At 44.3% G+C, this 13,370-nt stretch overlaps 1 protein-coding gene across 1 annotated transcript; it reads left to right on the forward strand.

Annotated features, from left to right (window-relative positions):
- The first annotated feature begins 312 nt into the window (after positions 1-312).
- Positions 313-10,025, forward strand: TNFSF10 (TNF superfamily member 10). Its single transcript, XM_036389087.2, has 5 exons — positions 313-543; positions 4,064-4,216; positions 5,643-5,685; positions 6,388-6,504; positions 7,228-10,025. The coding sequence occupies exons 1-5, from the start codon at positions 421-423 to the stop codon at positions 7,674-7,676; spliced, it is 885 nt and encodes a 294-aa protein (XP_036244980.1). The 5' UTR covers positions 313-420; the 3' UTR covers positions 7,677-10,025.
- Positions 10,026-13,370: the final 3,345 nt, after the last annotated feature.

Genomic DNA, 13,370 nt, shown 5'->3' on the forward strand with positions numbered 1-13,370 from the left:
TTTAAAAAAACCATCTTCCACCGTTCTCAGGCGGCAAACTCTCAGAGAGTTTGCTCGGAGATGCTCCGGCAGTGCTGAGAACGGTGACCGGCCATCCTCGCAGCGATCCCTTCGCACTGCGGGGAGGCGGCACCCGGGAGGCCAGCCCGGGAGTTCAGGGCGGGCAAGCAAGGAGAGCACGGAGAGGAGCCAAGAAGAGGAGGGCTGGAATAGAGAGGAGGGAGGGCACGGGGGGGAGCCAAGGAGGCGGAACAGAGCGGAGGAGGGCACGGCCGGGGAGGGTCCCTCAGGCTCCCTCCTGCCGCCCCGCCCGCTCCATGCCCCGGCGGGCGGATTGAGCGCGGGGCTGCATTCGCTGCGGGACAGCGGCCCTGAGCCCCCGCAGCCCCGGAGCCCCAGCCCGGCCCTGCCAGCCCCAGGATGCTGCCGGCGGGCGGCCCCAGCCCCGCGCAGACCTGCGGGGCCGTGCTGGTGGCCGCCGTGCTGCTGCAGTCCGTGTGCGTGGCCGTCACCTTCCTGTACTTCACCAGCGAGCTGCGACAGGTCTGTGCGGGGCTCGGCGGCGGGGGGAGCCCCGGGACAGGCCGGCTCGCTGGGCGGGGGGATCCCGCAGCACCCCCGGGCTAGGCCGGGCCGGGCCCCCGCGGACAAAGAGCTCCGCTCGCTGCTCCCCTTTGTCTGCAGCGCGGCCGGGCCGGGGGTGTGCGCGGGGAAAGAGCTCAGAGCCGGGGCACATACGGAGCGTCAGGCTCGAGAAAACAAAGTTCGGCGCTTTGGCAGGAAATGTGTTTCCCATTAGAGCGCGAATTCGCCGCCTCATCACTTTTGCGGTGCGGGAGGGCTGGGTGGGACAGGCGCTGTCTGTCAGCTGCCCCGCCGAGGAGGACTGGGGAGAGCTCGAGTGCCCCGTGGATGCTTCACGTAGGATAATACGTGGTTTCAAGACTGTGACTAATGATAAAGGAACTGCACCAGACGGCGAACACCGCTGCATTCGCCAGAATAACTTCTAAAGAATCCATTGTGTAGTCTAGATGCTTTGGTCTCCTTGCAGCCCCCCTTGAGGCCTGGCAGCTGCTGCTTAACTCTTCCCTCTTCTTGGGAAAGATATTTACACTCCAAGAAGGTTGAATTTAGCTGACAGTCCAGTGTGTGTGTGGTCCTGCTTTTCAAGGACCCTTGTTACTCAGGGTTTCCATGAGTGTCTTACCCCAAATTGACTGTCCTGCTGTGCCTGGATGTTGCTACTCCTGGCACACAGGTAAACCTACCTGCAGGTAAGTGTTCTGTACATCTACAGCTTCAGAAAGTATTGCATAAATGTAAGTTACTATTGTATATAAGCACTCAGTAATGCATAATTAATTACATTAATAATAATGTAGGTATGCATATTATGTTATATATGCATTTATTCTATATTAGATTAAATGGGTGAAGTCTTCTGAGATGTCAGAATTCTCTGTGAGGCAAAGGAGGCAATGCTCATACTTTCAAAATGTATAAAACAGATTTTCCTGCTGAATTTATAGCTGTGGCTGTCCAATGGAGGAGGCACAGAAATGTGCTCGTTTTGTGAAATCAGGTTACATGATTGCTAATGAAGAAAAATATATAAAGGCATCCTCCTTTCCTCATGCACACAGTACAGAATCCCTTGCTTACAAATATGCCAATCTTAAGTAATTAGTAACCACACTTATCTTTTCCTTCCTTCTATTCAAACATGTACACCTGGGACACAACCACATCCCAGGGACTTGCCTAAAATACAACTCACACTTCCTGAAGAATAACAAACCTGCATTTGTTGTGAAGGAATAAACCAAAGATGTGCTGGACTGCAAAAAAGGTTGCTGGCTCTGGAGAGGGTACCTTAACCACAAATTCCTGCATTTGCTATTTGGTGCACAATAAACAGGAAAAAACTCTTCTAGGCACAGCCTGCTACTCCACATCCACATGGTGCATGTGGAATAAATCTCTGTAGAGAAACTGTGATTTTTATCTGCACATTTTTCTTCCCTCTTTTTTGTTCACAATACCTGCATTTCTGCATCTTCACCAAATCACTGTGGCTGCACAGACTGCAGGTATTTCTATCTTTACAAAAAGCATGCTGGTAAGTAGCAGGGTTTGTCCACTACAGCTGTAGTAACCTGATTAGGACTAGGAGTATGACATTTGTGTAACTGTTTTGCTTTAAGAGGAAGTACTAAGACAATAAAGTTCTTATGCTTCAGGATACAGGGCTGCAAGGAAAACAACCTCAGGCTTCCTCCTATTTCAAGTCCAGTAACCACTCCTAACATAGGAGAGAGGCTCTACAATAACTTCCTGCAGGAGTTGTGTCCTCAACGGGTTCAGTGCTGCAGGTGAACCTCATTTGAGTAAATCTTACAACCCAGCCTCTTGGTTCCATCATGTGCTGCTGCAAGGTTGCATTCCCTGAGGTTTCAAGCTGCACACAAAGTAAGGTTCCAGTGCCAGGAGAGTGAAGCTGTTTTGGGGAAAGTGAGCAGGTGAGGTGGAGGCAGAGGCACAGGGCTGTTTGCTCCCAGATGGGAGGGCAGAGCTGGGAGCTGAGCTGTGACAAGTCTGCAAGAGAATAAACAGTAACCTCACAACTTGCCTATGTCTGGCTTTTTATCTTAAACTCGTCAAACTACTTTTTTATAGAAGCTTATTGTGTAGTTAAATGGGTCAGAGCCAGTAGTTTTACCTTAATGAGCACATAGTATTAATCACTTGGAGTTCTTGAAACCTGATTTAGAAATACCACTGCACTCCTTGGCAAGGACACAGAAACCCTCACAAACACACTTTTCCTTCTGCTGCCTCCATAATACATCATTTCAAGTACTAGCTGAAGCTCAGTGGAATCTGCTGCTGCACACTGAAGGTGGGACTTGAAGGGGGTGAAATCTCCTGCCCCTGTAGCAGGAAATCTCTTCCTAAACACCTTTGTTTTCTAACAGCCAGGAAAAGCCTGGAGAGTGAAGGAGAAAATTTGCCTGTTGCTTTCAATGCCCCAGTCTCAAGGACAGCTAAAAACTGGTGCTTGTAGGAAAAAATGGATCTGTTTAGCAAAGCAAACCAAGCTTCTTTAACACAACAAAAGAGCGAAATTTAAATGCTACTGCCAGGATTCCATCTGAATGCTCTGCACGTTTCTTGCTGTTCTCTCTAAGTGCCTGTAGTGCTTTGCTGGCTGCTCAAGGCAGACCAGTGTGTAGCAGGAGCCCAGTTCAAAGCAAACAAGGGCTGCTCTCGGGTCCTGTGCTCCCACGTTAACCAACAGCGCCAGCTGGAGTCGCATCCACAGGGAGCTTGGAGAGAGATTTCCACCAGGAAAACCCTCCCAGTCAAGATTCCCTTGGAGCCAAAAGGAGTTTTGCCAATCTCTTCAATCCTCGCAGAAAACAGAAATGTTTTCTCCGTGACTAGAGGATACAGATAGATATTTGATATTTTCATGTCAAAAGCATCCAGCATTATAATTTTATTTGGACTCAAATGTCATTCCTGTTGTCTGGATCATCAGGATAAATGGTGTAACCACATTTAGGAGAGAACCTAAACTAGATATAGGGAGGATATGGTACATACATATATAACATCAAAGGTCTGGATTATAAATGCAATTGGCAGAAAATACAGCATAGAAAATACTTTTAAGTTCTAGTATTTGATTTCATCCTCAATAATCTGTTTAAAAAACAATAATCTGTCTAAAGAAATGTTTCTAATGCAGAACTAGAGAATCTAAAGAGTTTCCAACATCAGGGATTTGGGTGTTGAATTTCCACAAAACCTATTAAGCTGAATACTGGATACTGCATTTATGTCCATGCAGATAATGCAAACATATTTTTGCATGTGAGGTATGCCCTCCTATTTAAATATGTCAGATCAGGATGAATTAAATCCTCATGTTGTTCATATAGCCCTACTTGCACCATACTTCAGAGAAAAGTGTGTTTCTTAGCAGTTAGTGCATATAGTGACATACCAGAGCTGCAAACACCTGGATGAACAATCCTGGCTTTCCCCTGTGCTGCAGCTGCAGGACTCGTACTCCAGGAGCGGCATCGCCTGCCTCACCGGGGAGGAGATCGGGAACTCCATCCAAAACCTGGAGCTCATGGAGGCTGAAGACAGAGAGGCTGATCCCTGCTGGCAAGTCAAGTGGCACCTGGGGAAGTTAATTAAAAAGGTATTTGGGAGCAGTGTGCTTGGTGGTGTTACAGCTGAAGGAATCCTAATAGCAGAATAAAGGAGGCTCAGATTGTTTGAGTGCAAAGCAGTGGTCAGGCCACAGCTCCAGCTGCAGTGCTTGCACTGAAGCGAAGGGAAAAACAACCCATAAAAGTGGTTTCACTGCATTCAGGAAATACTAAAGCAAAGACTATCAGCTTTTACTAATCAAAGTCCAGTGATGGGTTGGCTTATCTGAAATACCTCAGGGTAAAGGGTTTCTGCCTGACCATGCAGGTCATGGTGCTATCAGAGCTGTCACTGCCTCTTTGAAAATACAGGGAGGCTGGGGAGAGCAAATGAGGTTAAATGTAACACAGGGAGAGGTACAAAGGTGCCTAAGGAGTGGTCCAGTCACGAGCTGTGTGATGCAGTGATGGAGGAAAGAGCAAGTGGGCACATAGCATCAGGCACAGCACCTTCCCAAAGAGCACCTCCTGCATGGTGCACACCATACACATCATTTTGGCTACAGAGGACAAAGTCAGTCTGGCTGAAAAATCACAGGGGCTAAAATCCTCTGGAATGGCTTTCAAAATCCCATCTCCAGCACATAAACAAGCTCATCCACAGAAATTATCTCCCGCTGAAATTTCCTGGCAAAAACAGATCTTGCAGTCCTAACCAGATTCTCTATTTGTATTCAGAGATCTCAGCTCCTTTGGTGGAAGCTCTGCCAGTGAAGTCCCTGAACTCCTGAACAGAGAAAGCATTGTTTTAGTTGGTGGATGTTTACACATCTGATATACCTACTAGCTCCCTGATTGCTTAGAAAAAAGTAGGCTGTGTGCCAGAAATAAGTTACAATTATGATAATACTACTATTACTGTTAGGATAGATGGGTAAATAGAAATGTAGCAGGACAAAAGCCATCAATAATTGGCAATACAGGCTTTATTAGCCACCCAGGTAAGGCATCACCACACTTGCTGCTGCTGCACCACTGTCCATACCAAACTGGTTTGTTTCAGCAGTCAGCAAACAGTTATGAAGAAGGGGAATGCACAAAGTAAAATATGCTGGATTAAGATCTTAGATAGGTAGAGGTATAAAAATAAATTCAATTTAATTTTTGAGATCTAAGACCATATAGTTCACAGTGCCAAGTATTCTGCAAATGGAAGCTGGTGCTTGGACACTTCTCTTATTTGAGAGAAGCATGAAATTCAGATTTTTCAGTGGACTTATGCCTAAGCTCTTGAAGATGTTTTCCTATGCCTCTCATCACCTATTACAACAAATTAATAGGTGCTTTTCCCCCTATTTTCTTGTTGATCAAATTCAGAACCTCCTTTATTCATGAGTAAAAAAAAGGTGTGTCTTTTTCCTCCCCCTGTCAGCCTCAGCTGACAGGCTAATTCATTTTTACTGTGTTTGTTGGCAGATGATGTCAAGAAGCTACGAGGAAAACATATCTGCAATCAATGGTATTGTAATAATTTTATTATCTGTGGTAAAAAGGAGCTGCTAGGGGCACTTGATGTGTAATGACTTGATTTTTTAAAAGTGCAGAAAACTGGCATCAAATCTTTGTATGATTTAAGATCTTGTATTGGCATCAAGTCATCAAAAAACAATTACTTGTTACTAGAAGGTAAATTTTTTCAGGAGCCAGAATTACTGTCAAGTGGTTAGAGCAAGGTAAGCAAGGTGGATGCAGAGGACTCAGCCTCTGGATCTCAGTCCCATGTGTATGGGGCATGTTTAAAAAGTCCTCCCAGTACCCCAGCTCCTGGAACATGCAGCACAGAGCTGCAGAGATCAGTTAAGGAATAGCTCTGCTGAAACTCACACTAAAGATGCTGAATGAAAGCATTACAGCCTCTAAGTGGAAATTCACAGGGAGATTAGGAATATATATATATATATAAAATTGAGTACTATAGGTTATTTTGTCTGTTGGTAACTTGAAGGCAGAGGGAGGAGAAAAAGAATAAAGAGTCGCATAAAGACATTTCATGAGCAAGCGTGAAAGTAGAATTTGAGCCTTATTAACCAACAATCAGCCATCACTCTATGCTTCAGTCAATTAAAAAGTGACATAGCTATTCCTTAAAATCAAGTCAGGTGGAACAGGTGTGCTTTCTGAAGTCCATGCTTCTGATATGGGGGTTTCTTTTTCCCTTTAGTTGAGAGGACTCTGACCCTGCCGCACACGGAGGGGCAGCAGCCGCGCGGTCCCATCCGCCGGATCGCGGCGCACCTGACGGGCAGCAGCAGCAGGAGGAGCTCCCTGTCCTCACGCAGTAAGGAGATGCCTTTAACCACAGTTCAAGACCACAGAATTAATTAAACTACTCTCCCATTGCTAGCCTCAAAACACCTTTTAATACTTGCATTGGGTTAGTAGTAGGAAACAAATCGTCTTGTCCCAAACATTGGGTTTTTTCGGCTAATTCCCACCAAACAGAGAGAAAGCCCATTTCCTCTGGGTACCTCCCTAGCTCTTCTTTTGGAGCCCTCATTAGGGGGAAAAAGAACTTTAGATGTCCTTCCTAGTGTTATTTAGATGTCCTTCCTAGTGTTAGGTTTACCTCTTTTCTTTCATTTCCTTCTGTTGGTTGTGTGAGTCCCAGCTGCTATGGTGACAGACCTATTAGAAATGTGAGACAGACAGCAGAGACTTGACATTCAGGCCGTGTTAATGAAGGGCTTGCTCGGCTTTCTGCAGCTTCAGAGGGTATCAGACACTAATGGATATTTTACCTTTGTTACTAAGTAAAAACATAATTTCCTCCCCCCTTATTTGGGAGCACAAATACTAAAAATAAAGGCAGTTCGTGTTAATTCCCACATAAAGCCTGCTTATGGACCATCAGATTGTTGTGAGAATGGACCTAATGAACTGCTGGGAAGAGCAGGTTTCCTGACTTCGTTATTAAAAACCAGGCTCCTCAGCTAGCAGGCACTTGTCTTCACTACCCGTTTTTTAAGGTAACATTTCTCTCTCTCTTTTTTTTTTTTTCAAGTAAATTCCTTGCCCAGAAGAGGAATTGGACACAAAATAAACAACTGGGAATCATCAAGAAAAGGCCACTCCTTCCTTTACAACGTGGAGCTGAGAAATGGCGAGTTAGTGATACCCCAGACGGGCTTTTACTACATCTACTCACAAATCTACTTCCGCTTCCGCGAAAACGAGAACGAGGACCCAGAACTGTTGGGACAAATCAGAAACCCCAAACAGCTCGTCCAGTATGTTTACAAACTGACTAACTACCCTGAGCCCATTTTGCTCATGAAGAGTGCAAGGACAAGTTGCTGGTCTAAAAAGGCAGAATATGGACTTTATTCCATCTATCAAGGTGGTGTGTTCCAGCTGAAGAGAGAGGACAGGATATTTGTCTCTGTCAGCAACAGTGACATAGTTGACATGGACAAAGAAGCAAGTTTTTTTGGAGCCTTTATGATCAGTTAGAACATGAAAATCATGATCCCAAACGGCCCAGTGTTTTCCAGTCAGGAACAGCTTAAATTCCTATAAAATGGGATCACAAGCAAAAGCTGTCTCAATACCAAAAAGAACAGACTGCCCTTTCTCAGCTCACTCACTGCATGCCAATTTCTGTCGCAGCAGCCAGGAAGAGCAGCAGCAGCTGGCTGTGGCAATGCTCTGTGCAGGCACAGGCAGCCTGGCTGGGAATGTGTGAGGGATTCACAGCCCTCAGGTGATTCCTTGGCCAGAACCCCAGGCAGGTAAGGGCTCACCAGCAGCAGAGATGCTCCAGGCTGGCTCAGCTGTGGCACCAGGGATGGTGGATGCTCCAGGTCTGGTTCCTCAAGGCTGAGACTGGATCTCAGATTCTATTTGTGCTCTCCATTGGGACCCTGTCTTCCTGAATATATCAGGAACCTTTGTACATACTGTACCCAAGTGCCTGTGGAATTTCTCCTGAAGTTTTTTGAACAGGAGTTTTGCAGAAGCTGCACATCTTCATCTCATCTAACAAAGCACTTAAGCACCTAATTAATTTTAAGCACACAACAGTCTGACTACACCAGGGTATCTACATGCTTGAAATTAAGTATGTGCTTAAGCATTCTCCAGGATCATGTCTTGAGTAAACACGTTTGTCTTGTGCAGGATATTGTACATAAGAACAGCTGCTGGAATGGCACTGAAGAGCTTTTGAAATCAATCTGTGTTTTGATCAACATTTTGTAACAGTGCCTATTTACTTAATTACTCTGCTCCAGACATCTCACCAGGCTCCCAATAAGTTCAGTAATGCAGTTGCTGTTACAGTTGTTGACAGCAAGAACTGGATCCAGAAAAAAAAAAAGGTGGGTTTCCGTAAATACTGAATTCTGTGAGAAATTTGCAGCAATTTAGGCATGACAAGATTCTTCCATGTTTATTTGTACTGGTGTGTATTTGGTAGGATGTAATGTAGAATAACACACCCCAGTGACTAACATTTTGAGGAAAACAGGCACAACTATCTGTTCTTACAAATATGCTGCTTATTTAGATAATGCTGTAATTATTTGATTTTATTCTTTAGGAATGATCGGGAAATTCTCACAATGTTTTTTATGAAATACATTTTTTAAAAAATGAACAGTATATTTTTTAACTCTATGAAAATGACTATTTTGTATTAAAAGGATTGGAAAGTTTAGACTGTATGGGCTCAATGCACAGCAAAAGTCAGGTAGTGTAAATTAGCACATCTGTAGCATTGTCAGTGGAAGAATAGCAAATTGCACCATGAACGCTTTTTGCCCAGATTTGCAGGAAACAGTGGGAAAGGTGGAAAAATAAAATTGGAGGGAAAGGAATACAGTTCTGCAAATGTTACTTGTGATGGCAGGATAAGGTCTGGCTGTCTATTTTTTTGAATACACTGGGGTTGCCGTGGGAACCCTCCCATTCACCTGCATGCTGCAATTAAACCACAGCAGCCCCTGCACATGGGCCTCACCAGTAAACAGGCATGGTTCATCCTCCTGCCCATCAACAGCAGGGGATTAACAGACACAGCCCCTGCCTTTTTCTGGCCATTCAGACAAGCAGGGACCTTGGCTCACTTAAATACCATGTTGGAGCAGCAAGAGAAGAATTTCAGGAGTACCCTTCTTTTGGCAGGTTAGAGCCAAGAAACACACCAGAGTGAGCTGAAAATAATGAGGTTTAACTTCTGCCTGCTGTTTAACAGTGTCACACGTGCTGTGTTCAGTGGCAATCAAATTTGTGAAATTCTTCACCATTTACTGGAACACTTTGGTTTTCCTCCTTCTCAAATCATCTGTTTTGACAGAGAGCAGAAAACATTTCTACAGTTTTCTCTCTGATTTCAGTATTTAATTCAGAAATTTTCTCCCAGCTAGAAAGGCCGGAGAACAGAGCCATTCCCTACATACCTGGATGTCTGTTACCTTGGAGAAATGACTTTTGTAGGTTCTCCTTGCAGATGGACTGGGCTTGGTGATTGCAGCACAGGACTGACCCCTGCTATCAGATTTGATCACTGCATGCAGAGCACATTGCAACAGGAATCACACCAAACAGTAATTTTCTGAGTGATCTGAAGGTGTGTTTGCCAGATGTTACCTTGGGGGAAGATTATCAAGGGATATCAGACAGGACACCTTTAAAGAAGAATGGAAAAATATAGCAAGTTCTGTTTGTGCTGTGTCCTGACTCACACTTTTCATCTCACTTTATGCTGAATGACATATGTAGCAAATTTTTATAGATTGCATTAATATGTGAATATTGTAAATTTTTCTACATGACTTTTATATAAAACATTTTTACTAAGTAGTTATTTAGTCTCACAGTGATTATTGGTGTTATCCTATGGCTTCCATGACAGCCCTGTCTTAGATCATTTCCCTGACATTGATTGGTATCAGATATGATCCACTAAATGCCAGAGATGGTTGCAATGCAAAGGACAAAATGCAAACCATAGAGCAATGCCATATTGTGCAATTCCACATAACTGGCTCCCAGATCCCAGCTGGTGGGCAGCACCTGGAAACAGTAAGCTGAAGAAATCTCTGAAAATGATCTTGTGACCAGAGGACAAAATTCTGAGTGTTTCACTTGAGGTACTTCTCATGTTTCTGGGCTTTAGCAATTATTTAAGCACTGGGAATTCTTATTTAGTAGCAAAACATGTGATCCTTACCCATTACCAAACTACAGTAGAAGGTGTTTGTTCAGTCTGGAGAGGAGAAGGCTCTGGGAGACCTTACAGCATCTTCCAGAGGCTCCAAGAGAGCTGGAAAGGGACTTCTCACCAGGGCACAGAATGACAGGGCAAAGGGGAATGGCTTCCCACTGCCAGAGGGGAGGATAGATGGGATATTGGGAAGGAATTGCTCCCTGTGAGGGTGGGGGGGCCCTGGCACAGGGTGCCCAGAGCAGCTGTGGAGCCCCTGGATCCCTGGGAGTGTCCAAGGCCAGGCTGGATGGACAGCTGGGATGGTGGAAGGTGGAATCACTGCACCAAGGGGTCGTGTTCTCTCTGGAGCTGGGAGTGAGGCTGAGGAAGAGGGACACAGTGCCCAGGTGGGATCCAGTGAGCTGGGTCTGCACCTCAGAATTGGTGACTGCAGAGCACAGCTTTGCTGATTAATTAACTAGCAGTGTTTTGAAGTCTGCTTGCAGATATTACTGCTATGTAAACATCTGCAAAGTAATTTGAGCTCGTTCTGTGTTTGACTTTATCAAGCTGGATTAGTGCTATTCCAGATGCACTCCTCAGTGATGAGAGTTGCTAAACCATAACCTTTGAAAGCATACACCAGGTGCTACCTCCTGCTCTAAAACACATTTATAACAGCAGTCAAAACACCTTCTGTCCCTGGATATAATACAAAAAACCTGAATTTGCTTTTCTCTGAGTTTTGGAGGTGCATCATTTTAAAATTAATCTCTACCTTACAGTCTGTTTTCCAGTTTCTTTTTCTCTCCACAATAAACACATAATGATTGTAGGTTCAAAGCCTTCAGATATTTCCATGACAACAAAGACTGATATAAACAAGAATTAGAACTTTACTGGACAAGAAGAAAATTGAAAGAATGGAACATCGGAGAGAAATCACAAAGCTCCACAAATAGAAACTCTTCTATTTCATCTCCAGTGCTCAATGCAGTTTTGAAGCTACTGAAGAGAAACACAAATAATTTAAGAGTTCCATGAAAGGTAAATGTCTAGTATAATGTGTTTTCTAAATTATCTTTTTAATATCTGGTTTGCTCATACATCCAGCTAGTGGATAAATAGAATAAAAAGTCCTTAACTTCAGCCCCTTTCTCTCATTGCAGAAAGACCAATGCCTTCACTCTTGTCTTGTTGGCAACATGAAACTAATGTTCATGCAGCTGAGGGCTGGTAGATAACTTTGGGGAGCCTAAAGCCATCTTCTCTCACAGTTCTTACCTCCTCTATCACCACTATCTGCACCACTATCCTTTAGCAAATGCAAAGCCCAAGCAGGAATCCATTATCGTGCAGTGTTTGTGGATGACAAATCTTTAAAATCCATCCAAATTTGGCCTGCAATCACCAAAGAAATTAAAAAGAAAACTAAAGCTGCCTTTCTTCTCTCTCAGCTGGCATTTTTTTCTGGCCCTGATCCAACCCCATGCAGGAAAAGCAGCCAGAGGAGCCCTTGACTCATGATACCCTTTTAAGAAGGAGATCAATGTTGCTGCATTTGAAGTGCAACCACCAGTTCTGATCCAGTTGGCCCAAAACAAACTCCCGAGAAATTCAGGATTGAATCATTGCATTGCAAGCTCAGGTTGTCTGGAGTGTACAGATCTGGTGCTCACTCACTGTACTTGATTTTGGTATAGACACCACAATAAGTTATTATTCCAGAAAAGAATTATTTGCTTGGGAAAAAAAAAAACAAAAACAAACCCAACATTTTTCTCTCCCTGGAGAAAGATAAATTGTCATTTTTGACAAGACACAGTCGAGCAAAACCAAAAATAATTTCATGAAGTATCTCCTCTACATAGAAAGTCACATTTATAGCTTTGGGCCATTTTCTCTGGTAAATATCAACATCCTGCAACTAATATCACTGGTCTGAGAATGTATTAGGGAAAGGAATTTTTTAAAAGGAGTGAGATAATTCCTTATAATAATGCAAAGTATTTGGCAGCCTAACCACACAAGCAGTTGCCATCTCCTCCATAATATAAAGCAATGTCATGTAAATTAGACTGGGGACACAGTTCTAATATGAAATAACTGTCTTTTAGTGGCATGAAGCCCGTGATTTTTATTCAGAAACATATAACACAACTATACAGGCAGCTGGGTAGACAAAGTGAGAAGTACATTAGACTCTTCCTCCTTTTCAACTGCAATAATGTGCAGCCATCCCTCATAAAATTTAGTAACTGTTGAGTAACTTGCTGCAAAACTGTCTCACAGTTCATGAGCAGGAATGAGAATACTGATTCCAGTGAAACTGCAGAAATATATCATCCAAATGAGGATATGGACAAGGCACAAAGGCTAATGCTTGCATGATTACAGAAGGCACAAATTACAGAAAACAGGCACAGGCAGAGTAACTCACCATTGTGTCACATCACACTTGTGCTATCTACCCTCCAGCGAAGCCCTGCAGCCATGGAAGGGGAATGGCATAAACCTGCTTCCCTGCTGGACTGATGGAGCTCAGAGCAGCCTGGGCTGGTGGAATGGGATGAGCTTTGAGATCCCTTCCTACCCAAACCATCCCATGATTCTGTGGTTAAGGTTGATGCCAACATGGATTCAGAGCACTGGCTGCCCCCGAGAGATGGGACACAAGAGATCCAGCCCCTCTAGACAGACTGGAGTGAAAAAAGATTGTGCTGCAGCGCACATACCCTTAGAATTTGTGAGGACAAGCTGGAAAGCTGGAGAGATACACCCTATACAGATGTGTGGGAAGTTACTTTACTGTCTCTGATCTCACCTTGTTCTGCTCACATCTTATTTCTTGGGTCCAACATTCTCCTTTCGTACAACAGCAGTCTGCAGCTGGGGAAGCACGGTTCTGTCCGTGCCTGCAAAGGGCAGAGCAGAGGACAGCAGTAACACGCTGAATTGAAATTTAATTGCGGGTAAATCATGTAGAAGCGGGCGGCTGC

This window comes from Molothrus ater, chromosome 10, assembly GCF_012460135.2.
Source record: "Molothrus ater isolate BHLD 08-10-18 breed brown headed cowbird chromosome 10, BPBGC_Mater_1.1, whole genome shotgun sequence".
NCBI lineage: Eukaryota > Metazoa > Chordata > Aves > Passeriformes > Icteridae > Molothrus > Molothrus ater.

Excerpts from the sequence above, each read along its gene's own strand:
- TNFSF10 (XM_036389087.2), top strand. The coding sequence starts at position 421 with ATGCTGCCGGCGGGCGGCCCCAGCCCCGCGCAGACCTGCGGGGCCGTG. Across the intron at positions 4,217-5,642 it reads TGGGGAAGTTAATTAAAAAG|ATGATGTCAAGAAGCTACGA; the intron begins GTATTTGGGAGC and ends GTTTGTTGGCAG. Across the intron at positions 5,686-6,387 it reads AAACATATCTGCAATCAATG|TTGAGAGGACTCTGACCCTG; the intron begins GTATTGTAATAA and ends TTTTCCCTTTAG.